Source organism: Hoplias malabaricus, chromosome 8, assembly GCF_029633855.1.
Source record: "Hoplias malabaricus isolate fHopMal1 chromosome 8, fHopMal1.hap1, whole genome shotgun sequence".
In the NCBI taxonomy this organism is placed as follows: domain Eukaryota; kingdom Metazoa; phylum Chordata; class Actinopteri; order Characiformes; family Erythrinidae; genus Hoplias; species Hoplias malabaricus.
This window is the reverse complement of record NC_089807.1, coordinates 25,913,731-25,934,905: the sequence shown is the minus strand read 5'-3', so window position 1 is coordinate 25,934,905 and position 21,175 is coordinate 25,913,731. Positions and strand designations below refer to the sequence as shown.

Genomic DNA, 21,175 nt, shown 5'->3' with positions numbered 1-21,175 from the left:
CTTAAGGTGCAAATTAACTCACTCTCAGTAGAACTGGTTTAGATGGGATCCCATCTTGTGGCATCTAGAGAGGGAACATTGGTTTTAGATTGAATGGACGTTTTAAAACAGACTTTGTCTCTTTGATGTAACAAACACCCAAATCACTTTGATATACTCCACTGTTCTTCTGTATGTTGTGTTTAGGATTATGTCACATTCAGAGGGTATATCTGCAGTGGAAAACACAGTATCTGGTACCAAAAGCAGAGTAGGGCCGGTATCATGTGGTGGAAAAGTGACTTTGGATGGTCTTTGTTATCCATCATCAGTACCTGACCTTAACACAACTCTTGAGATTGATTGCAATCAAATCTTCGCAGCAATATTCTGCCATTCCAGATCAGTAGAGGCTGCTATGGCAGCAAATAACCTCTGGACATAAAGGCTGTTTTATGGACATGAATTAATAAATGGCTTGGACTTTGAAATTGCTTTGTTGTAGAATTAGCAGCTGGTAGGGTCTGAATCTGGTTCAGTGTGTGTTTTTGTTAATGCTGAGTGACACTGCTGTTTTTCAGTTATCAAGAATATACACTTGTGCAGAGACAGTTGCTTGGATTTAGCCAGTCATTTGTGGAAAACATGTTTTTTTTCACCTTCTCTTTCTGTTCTCATGTTAACAACATTTATCTGTTCCTATTCTGACTATTGAAGAATTGAAGGCTATTGCATTTTATTACTAACACCACTCATAGCCCTGGTTTGGTGGGCTATGGGCACCTAACTGAAACTTTATTTCTAGCCACCCCTTCTTTTTCAGATGTCCCACATATCTGCCTTTCATATTGCTTGGACAGATATAACACCTTCTTATGCTTTTGTGAAGGGCCAGTATGGGGGTTTTGGACATTTGTCTAAAGTATCTGGAGGAGTGAGGTCAAGTTGTTTTGCCAAAACCGCATGCTTCTTTGGTCAACCACAGGATCCAGCTTATTAGCAGAGCAAAAAATGGTAGTGCCTAGTGAGAGAAATTGTGTGGGTGTGCTTCATGTCCTTGAGAGCCTTAAATCATCTCCTCTCTCTGATATATCAAAACCCTTGAGGCTTGATAAGAGCTGGAGTTAGTCAAGGACATCAGGCCAATCAATGTCATGTGTAAAGGTTTGTTTCTTCACTATTAATGTACAATTTAAGCAACATCCCCCATTTACTAGATTTATTACAACCATCACACTGTTCTTTAAGAAAAGATACAGTATATGAGCAGCCAAATGACTTTTTGAAGAAATGTTTGCCTTAAAAGTAAATTCTACATTTGTGGAGAAATACTGTTCTCTCATTTGTGTATTTTCAAAAACTTTAAGGTGAAGTGGTATGTTTGAGGGGGGAAAAAGATCATAACATACTGAACCAAGACCTTTTTTTTTACCCATTTACAGAGACTGGAGTTTTGAAAACACAGTAGTTTCGGATTTTGACATTTTGAAGTAGTGTCTGAAACATAGTGGACAATTTTCAGTGCACTCAAGCAATCCCACAATGCACCACTGAAAGTATGGCACAACCTATGAACACTAGCAGATAGCTGATTTCCCATAATCCACTGCATTGTTTGTTAAAAACCCAAATGGGTTAGTGTCCAAAATCATTCACTACCCTTCTGAATTCAGTTCACTGTGAAAGTACACTGTATTGTGTACTATAGGGAATAGTGAATAAGGAGCCATTTCAGACACGGACAGAGAAAATGTGAGAGAATTGTTTTACTAAGTTTGTGCAGTTCCTAATTTAATAGGTCTTTAAACTAGAGATGAGTGAATACAGATACTGGTATTGGGTATATCGCTATGAGAAATTTTTACCTTGTCTGTTGCTTTGCTGACTTTCTTTAAAATTTTTACCAATGTCCATTACTCCATGCAAAAAAAATGTAATGGAAATGGAGTGCCAATAGTGTGGCATGATTCATAGTTCTACAATCCAGTTTGCAATCCACTATAAAATAGACTTTTCATCACAATGTGATTAGTGGGACACAGCAACGTTTTACTGGAGCACCCCTGGTTTGATTGATGGCAGATTTAAGGAGAATGCTACCTACTGTGTCAATGTAATGCCAACAGTAAAGATTGCTAATGTGAAGTCCAAATCAATGGTTTTACATGGTTTGAGAGTGAGTGAATGAATGTTTATGTAGATGCAGTTCTACATCTGTGAAGGAATGTGTAACATTTTGAAGCAACTTATCCTGACTTCCATACAACATCTATTTTATTCCATGCTTATTTTAACATGGCAGAACCAATCCACATCACTGGATGCCTGGATGTCAGCATAGCTGCAATAGAGTGTTCAGTGCTGACCTCCCTCCCATTCAGACCTGTCTCCCTTTGAAGTTGTGTGGACTAGTATGATGCAAACACAGCAGAAGAGCAGAAAATTTCCACTTTCCAATCCAGAAGGACTAATGTCTTCTGCACCCAAGTAACGAATGATTCAGAGGTTAAGTTTTCAATGGAAAGATCACATAGCACACATCAACACAGTAAATATGCTTCTGTTCCAAAGTTTTGGAATTGGTCAAATTGGTGTTATCATATATTTACAAGAACAACAATAGATTTCATAATATAATACATGAAATATTTTTCTACTGTTTTTAATTTATTAGAGATCAGACAGTATTCATAAGTCATTACATGCTGCTGTTAACAGCACTTCACGGTGTCTCAAATTTTTTATATAAAGGCCTTATTTATAGGCCTTTTCCCATTCAGGAAAATCCTGTTCTTGTTTGGAGAGATTCTCTTATATACTATTGCTCATTTCAAAGTGGTTTGGTTATATTTGGCTGTGTGAGGGTTCATAAAACTCATACATTATGCCAAAACTCACACAGCTCTGAATGATAATTAACCTATTCAAATAATTTCTAGTGAAGTTGTATTGTGCATTGTGTATTATAAGGGATTATGTGAAATTAACTAATATAAATTACTTTTTATGTCCAAAGAGTTTTAATGATTAAATTCATCTATGTAAGATGCAACCATGGAGGATAGAAACATTCAGCATGTATTATCTCCACAAAACCATTAAATTAAATAGGACACTCTGGAGCAGGTACACATAAGATTAGGTTTAACATTCACCAACGACAAGCATTGGCAAGAGGAGTCTACAAATCCACCAGCATTGTGCATTGGACCAGTGGAACTGTATTCTCTGGAGTGATAGAATACTGTTCAATACCTTTGGAAAACTATGCAGTGGTTTGGTGATCCAGAACTACACTACACTACAGTGAATTTCTGAGATTTAGGATGGTATGTAAAATGTAAATGCAAACTAAATGCAACAATGTACAAATCATTTGAACCCTATATTGTAATATAGCACAAAACAAAATTTTAAATGTTGAAACTGAGATGGTTTATAGTTTTTTTAAAAATATTTGCCTGCTTTTAATATAATGCCTGGAATACCTTCCAATAAAGGCCAGATGTACTTCTACTTTTGTGTTGCATCACCACTTCTTTTAATAACACACTTTAAGCATATGGGATCTGATTAGACCAATTGCTGTAGTTCTGAAAGTGAAGATTTTTCCCATTGCTTGATATAATTTCAGCTGTTCAACAGATCATAATGTTTACAGTGTTTATCTAAAGGGAGTGATGGGGCAGGACGATTAAGCAATGAAACCACACAGTAACAAAGGAACTGGACTAGAAACTAATGAATATGGAGACTTGAGGAGAACATAGACATAGACATACATACACAAAGGGACAGACTGACAAACACTCAGACAATGGGCCAAGACTATAAAGCTTCCTGAAATACAAAATATCTGGGAGTTGTCACATGGACAGGGGTGTGGCTATATGTACACAAGCATGAGACTAGCACATGGGGAAAGTAAACAAGAAAAAGAAGCACATATACTGAAGGATATATATCAACCATGTAGAGAAAGAAAGACAGAAAAGGAAAAGAAGACGGAGAAGGAAGAGTAGTGCTGAATACTTGAATTTACTAGTGTTTTGGTTCCCCATTAATAACCTCACTTTCAGAGGGACTGTTTGATGGGTGTGCTATTGTGTGTCGAATCAATGACACTTATTGGAAGTGTGGATACATTTTATTTGTATATTTTTAGTGCAGTCCATGCAAGGCTGATTTTTGTGGCTCACAACATTTTCCTTTGGATTCTTGTCTGGATTGTAATGCAGCCATTGCCTGTTCTTGCTCACTTTCTAACTTGTCTTAATGTGCCATCTTAATGAAAACATCTCTTCTGTAATGATACGGATCTGGTCAACAATGTCAACCTTGCTTTTTGAACAGAGCACACAATACACTAACACCAAGTTAGCAAAATATTACCAGTTAGGATTGATGTTTAGAGCAATGTTTTGGTCTTGCCCTTGCCTTAAAAAAAAAAAAAAAAAAAAAAAAAAAAAAAAAATATATATATATATATATATATATATATATATATATATATATATATATATATATATATATTTATTTATATTTTTATTTTTTTTGCCTCAGATATTTGGGATTTTGATAATAAGAGGCCCTGGGGATAATACTATGACAGGATTTCTGATGTCTGGACATTACATCTGTCATATAATGTTCTGTAATATCAAAATCAATAAAAAAAAAAAAACTTTACAAAGAAGTAAACAAAACAAACAACAACTAAAGAGAAAAGGGGACAATTAAAGAAATATTTATTTGAATATTGTTTGATACCCAGCATCACAAGGTCTCTCTCCTTCCCTGTTTGTTTTTATACAATGCTAAAGACAAGAAGTCTGTCAACATTGTAGAGGCAGATTATCATCACCAACATGAAAAACCAAACATAAACATTAAGAAATGTGCACGGCCAACTACAGAGACATTGGCAACCCTGTTTGCCACAGTTCCTAATGTTATTAAGACCTTTGCAGATCATGGAACTGTGAAGAACCTTCTAGGAAGTGGTGGTAAGAAAAAAACTGATTGACTGAAAGACTGGTGTGAACATTCGAAAAAACACTATGTATTAAATTTAGTATTCATAAGGAACCAAGAAAGCCCTTTAACTGAAAAATGACCATGAAAAGGAACAACTGAACTATGCCCAAACATACATAAAAAATATTCCCACTCACTTATCGGGTGAGTTCTACTCTCTCTTTGAGCTGGCAGCCACCAGTTTTGATTTTTATGGTCTCTCAATGCATCCCTGGCATTCTTTAGCTGGTTGTGCTGGTGTTGTGAGTTGGCTAACACAGTGGGGTGCACGGTGAGCAAGCTGGAATTTTAAAGACCTGTCTTCTTTTTCCAAGATCCTTTTTGACTTGTTTTTCGAAGATCCTTTTTGACCATTTGCAGCTGTGTTTTTATGCTTGGACTAAACAGGATTGATTTTGGGGCCATGATGCTATGCTACACACCAGCACAACTTCTTACTTACTGCTCTTGAATTCAATTAGACTCCTAATCATTATGCTATGCAAGTAACTTGGAATTGCTTGGAGTCTCTGACACATACATGGGTTTTACAGAACCAAGTTTAGGGCTGCAACAACTAATCGATTAAATCGATTAAAATCGAGTGTGAAAATAGTTGGCAACTAATTTAATAAGATTAGTGGGGTCTAAGTTATTATACACATAGGTACAGTTGCTACAATAGACGAACTCTGGAAGAAGGGTTTGAAAAATGGCGGAGGCGGTCATAGCAGAGGATAATGTTAGCACAAGCAGAGAGAAAAATGTATGACCCAAGTCATCAAAAGTATGGGAACACTTACATTAACGCCTTCAAGGAACAGCGTTAGGTGCAAAATGTGCAAAGCTGATCTTGCATGGCACGGCAGCACAACATCACTGCATGAGCATCTGAAAAGGAAGCCTGTTGGAGCTATGTGTGGAAGAGATTAAGTATAGTAAACTAATTCTACTTTTTCTCTCACTCAATGTTACTAGAGCCTGCTAGAGTAGTTAAACAACATTTGTTTTTTTAGTACATTGATATTACACTCGCATTTAGCGAACAAGCCTTAGCATGTCTCCCCCCGAGTTTTCTCTTCCACCTTAAATGTGTCAGCTCGACCAGCAGTTCCAAAACAAGCCGTAGTTTTAGTCAAGCTTATGTTAGCGACGTTAGTTTTTCTCTCACTCAATGTCACTAGAGCCTGCTAGAGTAGTTAAACAAGATGTCTCCTTTTTAGTAAATTTATATCACTCTTGTATTTAGCGAGTTTTCCGTTCCACCTTAAATGTAGCGGCAGTTACATTCAGAGTTTTAAAAAAAATCCAATCTAAACATTTTTTAAATAATATATTTAAAGCCTTTTTCAAGGTCTTTTCTGACTGGCATTGCGTGTTAGAGTATCACTGTGTATATTACATTACATACACTGTTAAATATTGATAAATATAAAATTAATTTCAATTTGCCTGCATTGTTGTCTGCATTTTAGATCAGTAATTATTAACTTAAAAAAGGTGTATGTTCATATCTACACTTTCTCTCTCACCTCAGATAAAAACAGCCCAGCATTGCTGACTATGTTTTGAAGAAGATCTGCACACCACAGCAAGCAGCTGTTCTCACTGATGGTATCCTGAATACGCTAGTAACAGACAGGAAACCAAATTTGGCTTGTCTTCCTTTTTATCCGATTATTAATCGATTAATCGAAAAAATAAATCGACAGATTAATCGATTATCAAAATAATCATTAGTTGCAGCCCCAACCAAGTTTATCACTTAATACTCATTTGACTAAATTTATTCCTGTCATCAGGACAGAGTGCCAGTAAATTGCTGCTTCCCATCCTCCAGTTTTTTCATTCATTCATTCATTCATTCATTCATTCATTATCTGTAACCACTTATCCAGTTCAGGGTCTTGTTGGATCCAGAGCCTACTTGGAATCATTGGGCGCAAGGCGGGAATACACCCTGGAGAGGGTGCCAGTCCTTCACAGGGCAACACACACACTCACACCTACGGACATTTTTGAGTCACCAATCCACCTACCAACGTGTGTTTTTGGACCGTGGGAGGAAACCGGAGCACCCGGAGGAAACCCACGCTGACACACAGGGGAACACAACAAACTCCTCACAGACAGTCACCCGGAGCGGGACTCCAACACACAACCTCTTGGCAACAACCAGGGAACGATCTTCATGTTAATCTCCTGACACCTAATGGTTATAATTATATGGCTAAACCTAGGTCTTGGGGAAAAGGAGGTGGCTTAGCAGCTGTCAACAACTATACATTTAACATTAGCCTTAAGCGCTTTCATGATGTAATCTTTTTTGAATATTTAGCTTTGAAATGCTTTTTCTTCAATGCTTTTTCTAATCTATCGACCTACTAAAACTGATTTTCTTTCTGAATTTAGTGAATTACTCACAATGGTCTGTGCATTATGTCCATCAATAATTGTTCTAGGTGACTTTAATATCCATACTGATACTGACAACCCTGTATCTGCTGTGTTTCTGAAGATGCTTGATTGCTTTTACCCAGCATGTTAACCCTCTGGGGTCTAATGACATTTTCTCAACTTTTTGCATATCTTCATTCAAATCTTAAATTCACTCTCACATGTACTTCATCTCCATGTTATTTTTATTTATTGTTTTTTTATAAATAATCTCCCCTTTCTGGACAAACAGTTAGAAACCATTTTGAACTTATTCAGTCTGGTTTGTGGCACATGCACAACACTGAAACAGCTCTGTTATGTGTCTTTTCCATGCTACTCATTCTGGTGCCATTAGTATTCTTCTCCTGTTAGATCTGAGTGCTGAATTTGATACTGTTAATTATGATCTACTTCTCACCCGTTTATCTGCCATTGGTATTGCTAACATTGCTCTTCATTAATTCATTGTCTGTAACCACTCATCCAGTTCAGGTTGCACCTGAGGGGGGGGCACCAGTCCTTCATAGGGTGACACACACACACACACACACACTGTTTTGAGTCATCAATCCACCTACCAACATGTGTTTTTGGACTGTGGGACTGTACTTGGACCTCTCCTCTTTATTATTTATATGCTACCCCTTGGTCAGATCATTCACAGACATGTGAATGTGACAGCTGCACTGGCTATCTCTGCAGTCTTGCACCCTCATACTTAATTGAACTCCTTCACCCATACTCCCTTACCTGCTCATTTACGTCTTCTAATGTTGGCCTTCTGACTGTTCCTAAATTTAAATTGGTCTCAGTAGGTGGTAGATCCTTTAGCATTTTGGCCTCAAAATTATGGAATAATTTGCCGCAGTCACGCCGTCTTTGTGCCTCACTTTCCTCTTTCAAATCCGAACTTAAAACCTATAATTTCTTTCGACATTTTTGGTCTTTGTTACCTTTATTAATATGGGGCGGGGGGGCAGGAACAGAACTCACAGCCTACAGCCAAACACAATGGGTGTCTCATAAAGTCTTTCACAGCAAGGCTTTTAAACTTCCTACTCATTTTTGAAAGTTGTAACAAGTATTTGTAAACAAATACTATATTGTTTAATGTTCTTTAAATCTGATCATAGCTCTCTCTCTAATTTTATATTTAAATAGCTGTTTTGTATATTAATGTTCTGGGATCTCAGGGCCCTGGGTTCAATCCTTACCTCCAGTCTTTATCAATGAGGAGTTTGGGATGTTCTCCCTGTGTTTGTGTGGGTTTCGTCCAGGTACCAGTTTTTCCTTACACAATCCAAAACCAGATGTTTGTGAAAGTGTGAGTGTGTGAATGAGCGTGTGATGCTTTGTGATGTACTGGCGCCCCATACAAATGTTCCTGCCTAGCAGCCAGTGATTCTGGGTAGACTCCGAACCCATTGTGACACTGAAAAAGATGAACAAGTTCTCGCCAAGGGTTGTTTAACTAATTGGAGGTGTCTTTAACACTGTATACATCTTTTCTACATGCAAAAAGCTTGTCATTTGTTGTTGCATAAGATCCTATTCCAAAAGCCTGACAAACATTGTTTGAATATTTTAGAACATATAAATTATACACCTGAAATAAAAGGGTAATATTTGCTTTTTGTTTGTTTTTTCCAGTGTTCTGAAATATATCCACCTTAAGAGTATTCTCAGTATGAGCTTTGATGATCTGAGAGGTGTCAAAAGAATGTGAGTATATGTATTTTTTTCAGTGTACCAACATAGCAGTTATACATATTTATCCACAGGTCTTCACTACTGAAAAATGTTGATATTCCTTAAATTGTAAATGCATACATTTGCTATTATTTTTCATGGCAAGCTCAAATGTTGGCTCTTTTAATGAAACACTAGTTAATATTTTTCCCTTAAAATTACAGCTTCAAAATAATTGTGATACTACACTGACCTGTAATAGGGAGAATAGAGCTGTCTTTGCTACTCTGGGCTAAGCATTGTTTATACCTTGCACCTTCTGTCAAACACCGTCTGAATCTCTAAAAGTATGATTTACACATCACACAGCAGTATGTTTTAAAGCATTTCGCCATAGAAAACCACCACTGTCAGTTTAAATACCATGTGCAAGCCCTATATGTTGGTGTATTTGTTGTGGGATGGGTAGGTTTATTCTGTAAATCAAGCTGACCTGTCACCTAGGGTCATAAATCAGGGATCATATATCAAGGTCATAAATCACTCACAGAAGGTGTAGAATATATACTACTACTGCATTATGTAACTTGGATGATGGGAAACTGTGCCTCCACCTCTCTGTCCATTTCAGCACAGTGCTATAAAAATTAATTACATTCCGCAACTGTAGCAGGAGCACAGGAGCAAAAAAATACATTCCAAAAATATCTTAAATAATGTTCTATTAAGCATTGCCCATTAAATTCATTCATTAGTTTGATTCATTGGTTTAATTCCAGTGACTAACAATGCTATGTTTGCCTGGGTAAAACCTCATTTGAATTAGTAAAAAGAGCTTTAGAGAGCTCTTGTATTGATGTTGGATGAGAAAATCTGGTTCAGAAGTGATGTTTGAGTTCATCCATTTTTCAGGGAACTTAGATGCCAAAATGTTGCCACAAATTTGGAAGAATATAGTTGTCTAAAGTGATATTTTGTGCTCTAGCATTAAGAGGTATTAACATGTAAATGAACTGAAACAGCCCCAGAACATTATTCCTCCCCCAGCAAAGTGTTAGCACTATGCCTTTCAGTAGTTAGTGTCATCCACCAAACAGATTTGTGTTACAAAAGCTCATATCTCATATTATTTGGGAACCAAGGCTCTAATAAATGTAACATAAGCTCATGAAGTATTACATGGATTGTGCTACACTGTAGTAGTAATGAAAAGTTGAAACATTTATATGAATGCAGCTGACTGGAATAATTTTACTAGAGAATTAAGAAGCAGCACTTTTCATTTAGATAAACCTGAGTCCGCAACCCACCACTTTTATCCTCCTGAAAAACAAAGAAAATGTGTGCTGATCAAATATTTCAGATTTGTATTTGTTAAGTCTAGTGACATTTATTACTCTATGATTGCAGAGAAATTGCTCAGAGTGCCATGCTGGAAACCATAGAGACCCAAGCCTTCAACAACCTCCTAAACATCACAGAGATGTAAGAGCTAGTTAAACACCACAAGGAATTTTCAAGTCTTTATTTGCAAAAAAAATGCTGAATATAGTATATGGGGTGCAGATATGGTCCATTATTTGGAAGGGGCCAAATTTGGAAAATGAACTAGTTAAAAGGGTACACCGACAGATAAGAGTTACCTGTTGTTTTATATCTAATGGCTTATATCTAATGGCTTGTAAATCAATATGAACACAATTCATGATACTATAAATCAATTAACTATACCATTATGACCACCTCCTTGTTTCTACACTTACTGTCCATTCTCTAAGCCCCGTTAACCCTACATTAGGTCTTTGTTGCTCTACAATTACAAACTGAAGTCCATATGTTGCTCTTAATACATTGTTTGCCTCATTTCACTCTGTACTTCAATTATCAGGGTGCCCACAGGACCACAACAGGGCAGTTATAAGTTATAAGTGCATCGGAGCCTGTAGTGCGAGTTTTAACCACTGTGTCCACTTACTCTCCACTCTATTAGACACACCTACCTCATTGGTCCACCTTGTAGATGTAAAGTCAGAGGCAGTAGCTCATCTTTTGCTGCAGTTTGTGTTGGCCTAATCCTTCATTAATGGTCACTGGATGCTGTTGGCTAGATATTCTCAGTCCACCAGTGACACTGAGGGATTCAAAAACTCCAGCAGAACTGCTGTGTTTCATCCACTCATACCAGCATAACACACACTAACACACAACCACCACGTCAGTGTCACTGCAGCGCTGAGAATGATCCACCTGAAAATCATACCTGCCCTGTGGTGGCTTTCTGGAGGTCCAGAACAGGGTGAAAGGTGGCACAAAGTGCTCCAGTGTTATCAGTGGAGCTGAGAGAACGTAGAAACAAGCAGGTGGTTTATTGGTGTATATTAACATATCAGTTTCTCAGTTCTGTTGCTTGAAACAAATATTATTCTGGTTGGCAGATTGAGATGCTTATTTTAGAAAAATACACTTGTAATAATAAACGTGAAAAGTAAAAACAGAAAGCATGTAGACTAATATAATGGCCAGTAATTATAGTTATTAAATAAAAACATTAGTACAGAGCAGGTCAAGTGCTTCATTTCTGGATTCTGTTGCACTTAATGCACAGAATTTTTAGTTCAGATTTAAATAATCAGCAACCTATCAGACTCATGATGTTAATGATAGAATTGTAAGTGTTGATTTCTTCTGAGAATAACTAACCAAGATTAATGAACACAATTCTTTCTGTGTGTATAAAATAAAATAATAGGAAGCCAGGGCCCATTGCACCAGCATATGGTCTCACAATGGGTCTGAGGATCTCATCCCAGTACCTAGTAGCAGTCAGGGTATGTCTAGCTAGCACACCCTCCAAAGAAATGCTTCCCCACACCATTACTGACCCACTGCCAAACCGGTCATGCTAGAGTATGTTGCAGGCAGCAGAACGTTCTCCACAGTGTCTCCAAACCAGACTCTGTCATGTCTGTCACATGTGCTCAGTGTAAACCTGCTCTCATCCGTGAAAAGCACAGGGCATCAATGGCGAATCTGCCAAACTTGGTGTTCTCTGGCAAATGCCAATCGCTCTGCACAGTGTTGGGCTGTAGGCAGAAGCCCCACTTGTGGATGTCGGGCCCTCATACCACCCTCATGGAGTCTGTTTCTGACAGTTTGGACAGAAACATGGATATTAGTAGCCTTCTGGAGGTCATTTTGTAGGGCTCTGGCACTGCTCCTCCTGTTCCTCCTTGCACAAAAGAGGAGGTAGTGGTCCTGCTGCTGGGTTGTTGCCCTCCTACGGCCTCCTCCACATCTCCTGGTGTACTGGCATCTCCTCCATGCTCTGGACACTGTGCTGACAGACACAGCAAACCTTCTTGCCACAGCTCGCATAAATGTGCCATCCTGGATGAGCTGCACTACCTGAGCAACTTCTGTGGGTTGTAGACATCGCCTCATGCTACCTCTAGGGGTGAGGGCACTGACAAAATGCAAAAATGACCAAAACATCAGCCAGAAAGGATGAGAACAGAGAAATGCACATCCTGCAGAACCACTCCTTTATAGAGTTTGTCTTGCTAATTGCCTCTCATTTCTACCTGTTGTCTGTTCCATTTACACACAGCACAATCAGTGTTGCTTCCTAACTGGACAGGTTGATTTCACAGAAGTGTGATTGATTTGGAGTTACATTGTGTTGTTTAAGTGTTCCCTTTATTTATTTATTTTTTATTTATTTTTTATAATATATACATATATTAGGGGTTTTCATGTGACACGGCTAAAATTATTGTGGCACTTTTTCACTCCCCATGTACTGGTAGGGTTTTAAATGGCAGGGCCATGAGTTCCACTTGTAACACAATTGAAATGGTGTATAAAATGAATGCAACTTAACAAACAGTGCTAAACAAACTACAGTGGACATTATATTGATATCAGGGATATAAAACCCCAGTAACTGATATGTACCTTTTTGCTAAGTGTATGCTATTTAAAAATTTAGTGTCCGTATTAATTTTCCCCTAATATATTGTTGAACTGTCATGTATGATTTCATTGCAGATCAATCCAAAACACACGGAACCTGGTGTGCATCAGTCAACAAGCTTTCAGCAATCTCCCCAAGCTGAAATATCTGTGAGCATTTTATTTAATGTTCTGAAAAACCTCCTGTTCTTTTAATGCAAATAACAAAGAAAAAATAGACAAACCTGGGCAGCACAGTGGCATAACTCACCTCAGGTCACACTCTGTGAGGAGTTTGATGTGTCCTCCCTGTGTCTGTGTGGGTTCCTCTGTGTCCTCAGGTTGTTAGTAGGTCAATTGTCTGTGTAAATATTTCCATAGATGTGAGTGTGTGAGTGACTGGGTGAGTGTGCCCTGTGATTTACTGGCGCACAGTCTAGGGTGTGTTCCAGCCTTGTGGCCAGTAATTCAGCATAGGCTCTGGACTCACTGCAATGCTGAACAGGATGAATCTGTTACAGATAATGAATGAACGAATATACAAACCTTCCTTTTTTGCTTACTCCAGATCTTTATATTTTATTTGCTATGTGTAAACATAAGTTCACCAAACGTACCACAGCTAATTTGTTGTACCACTTCTACAAACAGCTAATCTGTTTAGACCTTGAGCAAGCTATTTTTCTGAAAGACAAGGAGGATCATTCACCTTTTCTTTCCCACAGGAGCATCTCCAACACTGGCATAAATAAGTTCCCTGGCCTGACGTCCATCACTTCTCTTGAAGCATCTTTCATACTGTGAGTCCTGTATATGGTTTTATGGGCCCAAACCAGAGAAAATGAAGGCATACATGTAAGGTTCATGCCAAGTGACAGTTTAGCACTGTTTATTAATTGTTTTTATAGCAACTATTTAACTGCAACAAATTAGGTCAATACCTTACTTCAAAAACTTGCATTAAACAGTATCCCAGGCATCAGTCAATGATAATAGCTTCAAATAATAGTTGTCTATGATGTAGTTTCTGTAGGCAATAAACACTATAACCAATGCCAGATGACAGAGCAGGGTCAGCAGATGCTAGGGTGCATAGTGCTAAGAGGTCGCCAACTTTCCACAGAGTCAATCGCTACATACCTCCAAACATCATGTGGCCTTCAGATTAGCTCAAGAACAGTTCGTAGACAGCTTCATGGGATGGGTTTCCAAGGCTGAGCAGCAGCATCCAAGCATTACATCATCAAGAGCAATGCAAAATGCAAATGTAGTGGTGTAAAGCACTGTATGTACTTACCTCTTTCCCTCTTTTTGCCTGTTTTTTGTAGATATATCTGTGACAACCTCAACTTGGAATTAATCCCACCAAATGCTTTCACTGGAATGGCAAGGGAAGATGTCACAATGTTAGTATCTCATATTCTTTGGAAACCAGTATTTTTTAATGTAATTCATTAAGGTACAATTTTTTTATGTGTACTGTCTATAAAAGTTTTAAAAGCTGCTAATGTGTCTAAGTGTACATTGGGGCTATCCAACCCTGCTCCTAGGAGGGAATCTGTTTAACTAAGGGAATATCTGTGTTCCTCAGAATTCACTTTGGACTTAGAGTTCACTTGGGCTATTTTAGTAAAGGATTCTTGATACATCTCTAGGCGGTACGGTGGCGCAGCAGGTAGTGTCTCAGTCACACAGCTCCAGGTACCTGGAGGTTGTGGGCATGAGTAATGCTCCGGGTGACTGTCTGTGAAGACTTAGACTTAGACTTGACTTTATTGATCCCACATCGGGGAAATTCACTTGTTACAGCAGCACACAATCTTAGACATTGTACAAGAATAGGGGAAAAAAGACAGTAACGCAATAAAAACAATGGTGGAAAAGACTTGAACTTACATACTCACAAAACATATAACCCATACAAACATACAGAGATGGTTGCACATGAGAAGTTATTGCACCTGATTATTTGCATTGTTGGGAAAAGGCAGAGGTAGTAATACTGGTAGTGCAAAGACAGATAGTGCAAAAAGTGTTTGGTGTGTTCTCCCCGTGTCCACATGGGTCCCACGGTCCAAAAAAATATGTTGATAGGTGGATTTGACGACTTAAGTGTCTGTAGGTGTGAGTAAATGTGTGAGTGTGTGTCGCCCTGTGAAGGACTGGCGCCCCCTCCAGGGTGTGTTCCTGCTTTGTGCCCAGTGATTCCGGGTAGGCTTTGGACCCACCGCAACCCTGAACTGGATAAGCGTTTACAGACAATGAATGAATGATGCATCTCTTTGTTTTATTTTTTAACCAAAATTATAATCCCTCAATAAATGTGTCATTTATCAGTAGTCTTAGCTTACATTAATTTGAATGTTGCCTGCATTCTTGGTTGACTGATTTGCAGTGTGATGCATCATTTACTTTGAGAAGATGATACATCATCCATGCCTATATTACAGCTGAATCAGAGAGACACTGCAGAGATGGAACTGACCACACAAAATATAATCGCTCTTCGATAAAAACATATATCTCCAATTTTGTGGATTTTATTTTACACATCATTTTAACACAGCAGATGTCCTTCACAATGTGTGAAAATTTCATGATGAATGGATCAATAGAAATGCTCCCAAATTACTTAGACTAAAGTATTTTTACATTGACATCTATTGAAATTTGAGAAGATTTATTCCTTCTCCTGTAAAATTACTATTTTGTAGAAACATGTATTGCTTTGGACAGCGACACTATGCATAAATATAATCTCTGTTAAGGCATTGATCTTATTTTCATTTGTAAAATTGGCAAAGCATTTAATTTGACATGGAGCAGTCAAGGTCAATCTCATCCATGCAAGTGTATGTTACACTAAATATCATTTGAATTATTTATGCCTATATTCCTAAAAAGAAAACTGATATATATATATATATATATATATATATATACACAAAATTCTAACAATAAATTTCAGAAACAAATAATGTTGTTATAGCCTGCTATTTCAATAATCCTTCTATAAGCTTTTGGTCCTATAGTGTACAATAAGCCATCTATGAATCCAGTTCAGTATAAATTTTGAAGGGAAGAATATATATTTTTGATTCTTATCAAATTGTAACTATCCTTGCCAATGCATTTCTGAAATGCTAGGTTTGTTTTAATTTCAATTCTCTCACATTTTACTATTTTGAAAGATGTCTTGCCTTGCCTTGTTGACAACTACAACAAATTCTATTATTTCTCTTTTATTTTTCTCTAGGAGACTTTATAACAATGGCTTCAGAGAAATACAAAATCATGCTTTCAATGGGACCAAAATAGCAGAACTGTAAATATTGCTCCATTTTAACATTTATATTACTTTCAGTATGTCAGACAAGTAGGAACATTTGTCATAAACCTTGTCCATTTGTTTTTTTTAGTACATTAAAAAACAATCGAGACCTGAAAATAATACAGAGAGAGGCTTTTAGAGGAGCATCTGGACCTAGTCAACTGTAAGTGTTATCCTGCAGAAAATTAAATATTATATGTAGTCTTTATTTGTTTATAACCTGCTCAAAATATAGAGGTGTCATGATTAATGAACTGCTTTTATAATTGGTCTCTTTCTCTCATTTTGCATGGTCAAGGTGCTGTATTGAATTATTGCCATTGTATTACAGAGACGTATCTTCCACAGCTCTGGAGACCTTGCCCTCTGTCGGATTGCAGTCTGTCCAGAAGCTAGTGGCTCATTCTGCCTTGTCTCTGAAGAGGTTGCCTTCCCTAAACAGCCTGGAGAACTTGAGAGAAGCTTGGCTCACCTACCCCAGCCACTGCTGTGCTCTACTAAGCTGGCACACTCAAAGGTTACTGTACTTTTGACTACCCATGCTACAATTATTACCACCCTGCAAGTTAAATACATAATTATTCATTCATTCATTATCTGTAACCACTTATCCAGTTCAGGGTCGCAGTGGGTCCAGAGCCTACCTGGAATCATTGGGTGCAAGGCAGGAATACACCCTGGAGGGAGCGCCAGTCCTTCACAGGGCAACACAGACACACACACACACATTCACTCACACACTCACACCTACAGACACTTTTGAGTCGCCAATCCACCTACCAACGTGTGTTTTTTGGACCGTGGGAGGAAACCAGAGCACCCGGAGGAAACCCACGTGGACACGGGGAGAACACACCAAACTCCTCACGGACAGTCACCTGGAGCAGGAATCGAACCCACAACCTCCAGGCCCCTGGAGCTGTGTGACTGCGACACTACCTGCTGCGCCACCGTGCCGCCCTAAATACATAATTATTTATTATTTTATATTTGTACAGCTAAAAAATGATGAGTATCAGACTGCCGCATCTGAAGCAGTTTAGGCTCCATAGAGCATGTCCCCAGGATGTGGGTGGTCATTTTTTAAATTGTTGAACTGTCAGTATAAATTCTGCATTGAAATGAAAAATAGGTATTAGGTAAAATGACATGTTTAAGGAAGAGATGCACATTTTGCTGTTTTTCATTCACATGCACCATAAAAATGCACAATGAAAGTTTACATTACACCAGTGGTCGCCAAACTGTTTATGTACAAAATTACCTCTTGAAATCTGAACAAATGAAAGATCTACCAGCATAAATGCCAGGCTTAGGCTACTTAAAAAACAAAGCTGTTTACGTCCCCATCACCTCCAATAACATAAAATTAAATGCTTTACTTAATGTACAGCTGAGTGTTAGTTGTAGTGGTACTTAGTACCCGAGGCTGTCTGTTTTTTAATGTTTTCCTAGGAGATCTTCAGGTTTTTTTTTCTCCGGAGCATTATGCAATCTTAGCTTACTGTTATTTGCTTCAACATTCCAAAATTGTACATGCTGATCAAGTGTTCAAAAAAATTCTACCTTCATAATCAATGTATTATCACTGTAATTACCTTATCTTTGCCCTCATAAGGGGATTTAGGCTGTGCATAACTCTTGCTTAAACTTTTATTAGGAGCATTTTCTGATATACTTGTTTTTGCCTATCCAAATATCTGAGTATATTCGGAGAATATTCTCTGAATAATTTTCTGCGTATAATAGAGCAGACACACAGTGTAACTGTGCAGTGCAGTGTGTTGCTAAAGTCATACTATGGTATTGTCAGGAACGAGGGGCGGACTGACGGAGGCGGACACACTCGCTAAAACACAGTAATTTAAATAAAGGAATAAAACAAAACAAAGAGACTTTAACAGAACGAAAACAAACAGGGAGCCAAGCAGGCTAAACTAAACACGGGGAGCTATACAGGGCAAACGGGACTGACAGACTAAAGAGTTAATGAAGTAACGATAAATGAAAAGAAACTACGACATGAAACAACGACTAGGAAAACAAAAACGGAGAAGCTGTGGAGACAGACGGACAGACTAGAAAACACGACCGACTAGACAAAGGAGAAAGGAGAAATGTTCGACAACAGGAAGTGAGGGAAGGGGACTTAAATACACAACACAGACGAGACGCACCTGGACAGATAACGAGGAGGACGGGTTAACACATGACAGACGAGGAGGTGGAACAAAGGCGGAGACAGGGGCGGAGACGAGGATAATAACAAACAAAGCCATGTGCAAATAAAGCACATGGCGGGGACAACAGACTTGACAGGGCGAAGGCGTGACAGATGCCCCCCCCATGAACGCGCAACTCCTGGGGCGCGTACTCCTAAACCTCCCAGGAGTTGGCACAGGAGAGGGCACGGAAAACAAAACCACGGAAGACAAGACTCAAGACTAGACAGGAACAGACACAGGAACTGGGGACACGACAGGACCGGATAAATGAGATGGGACATGGGACATGACAGGAGACTGACAAAGCGGGGCAACAAGAGACTGAAAAAGAGACGAGAACGGACTGGACAGGACGGGAGTGGACACATGAGACTTGATGGGAGACTGGACAGGGTTTTTGACATTGGACATGACACTGGATGGGAACAGGGACTGGACAGAAGACAGGACTTGAGACAAGACAGAGGGTTGAAAGGGAGACTGGACTGGAGACAAGACAAGTGACTGAACGCTGTACGGATACGGAGACTGGACATGTTTGGGGACAGAAGACTGGACACGGGCAGGTGACAGGACAGGGGACTGGAATGGAGACAAGACAGGTGACTGAACACTGGACGGATACGGAGACTGGACATGACTAACAGGGGACTGAAGTGGAGACAAGACAGGTGACTGAACGCTAGACGGATACGGGGACTGGACATGAGGCAGGACAGATGACAGGACTGGTTGCTGGGAATGGACGGGAGCAGAGACTGGTGACGAGACAGGGGACAAGGCACTGGACCGGACAGAAACGTTAGACTGGACAGGGGTATGTGACTGGACAGAAGACAGGACAGGTGACATGACACTAGACTGCAACGGGGACTGGACTGGAGAGGGGACAGAGGGTTGAAACAGGGACTGGACTGGACTAACAGGGTACTGGACATGAGACAAGACAGAGGGTTGAAACGGGGACTTGACCGGAGACGGGACAGAGGATTGAAACAGGGACTGAACAGGGCTAACAGGGGACTGGACAGGACTCACAGGAGACTGGACTGGACTTGGCAGGGGAACAGGGAACAAGACATTCAAGGGGACAGACACCAATACAGTGACAGGGACTGGGACAGAGACAAAGGCAGGCACTGGGACAAGGACAGAGACAGAAACCAAGACAGGGACAGACAAGGAAACCAATATCACAGGGGGATGCCCAGGACTGGCAAATGTTTGTGGGGCAGTCTGAGAAGCCAACCTGGGCACAACTCTAGGGATCGGCCCCGAAGTCCTTCAGGCCGACCTACGGACATGACCAGGAGCGGCCGGGGCCACAGTCACAGGGGCAGAAACGGCCGTAGCCACAGTCACGGGGACAGGAGCGGCCCTAGCCACAGTCACGGGGACAGGAGCGGCCCTAGCCACAGTCACAAGGACAGGAGCGGCCCTAGCCACAGTCACGGGGACAGGAGCGGCCCTAGCCACAGTCACGGGGACAGGAGCGGCCCTAGCCACAGTCACGGGGACAGGAGCAGCCCTAGCCACAGTCACAAGGACAGGAGCGGCCCTAGCCACAGTCACGGGGACAGGAGCGGCCCTAGCCACAGTCACGGGGACAGGAGCGGCCCTAGCCACAGTCACGGGGACAGGAGCGGCCGAGGGAGCCGCGCTCACGGAGACAGGAGCGGCCGAGGGAGCCGCGCTCACGGAGACAGGGGAACCTGCGACGTCGTCCACGGAGACAGGGGAACCTGCGACGCCGTCCACGGAGACAGGGGAACCTGCGACGCCGTCCACGGAGACAGGGGAACCTGCGACGCCGTCCACGGAGACAGGGGAACCTGCGACGCCGTCCACGGAGACAGGGGAACCTGCGACGCCGTCCACGGAGACAGGGGAACCTGCGACGCCGTCCACGGAGACAGGGGAACCTGCGACGCCGTCCACGGAGACAGGGGAACCTGCGTCGTCGTCCACGGAGACAGGGGAACCTGCGTCGTCGTCCACGGAGACAGGGGAACCTGCGTCGTCGTCCACGGAGACAGGGAACGGGCAGTCTGAGAAGCCAGCCTGGGCACAACTCTAGGGATCGGCCCCGAAGTCCTTCAGGCCGACCTTAAGAAAGCACCTCAACATCCCAATCCACATATGGTATATTGCCATCGGACGATACCAAAGCGCTAGCGCGCGGCGCCCGTTAAATGATTTTTGCCAAGCCCGAGAGCGGGTCCAGTGCGCTCAGGGGAACACGCCATGAAGTTCCGCGCCCTCGCTGAGTCTCTACTCCTCACGTGGAAAGAGATATGAATAATCAAAGTTTGGGCGTTTTATCTGCAATTTTTCATCAGTCCACCAGGTGGCACATGGAATGTCTCAATGCATGTATATTATATTGGGTTTGGGATGGGGTATTTCCGGCGTCCGAATATATTGGAAGTGGGATGGTTGTCCAATGGCAATATATTCTGATGGTGTCTAATATATTGGAAGTGGGATGGTTGTCCAATTGCAATATATTCTGATGGTGTCTAATATATTGGAAGTGGGATGGTTG

General features: G+C 40.4%; 1 protein-coding gene across 1 annotated transcript in view; it reads left to right on the top strand.

Annotated features, from left to right (window-relative positions):
- lhcgr (luteinizing hormone/choriogonadotropin receptor) overlaps nt 1-21,175 on the top strand; it is a 56,501-nt gene that overhangs the window by 15,925 nt on the left and 19,401 nt on the right. Inside the window, exons 2-9 of the mRNA XM_066678470.1 lie at nt 9,085-9,156; nt 10,534-10,608; nt 13,171-13,245; nt 13,800-13,874; nt 14,403-14,480; nt 16,331-16,399; nt 16,494-16,568; nt 16,737-16,922. Of these exons, the coding sequence (XP_066534567.1) occupies nt 9,085-9,156; nt 10,534-10,608; nt 13,171-13,245; nt 13,800-13,874; nt 14,403-14,480; nt 16,331-16,399; nt 16,494-16,568; nt 16,737-16,922 (705 nt within the window). The remainder of the gene's footprint in view (nt 1-9,084; nt 9,157-10,533; nt 10,609-13,170; nt 13,246-13,799; nt 13,875-14,402; nt 14,481-16,330; nt 16,400-16,493; nt 16,569-16,736; nt 16,923-21,175) is intronic.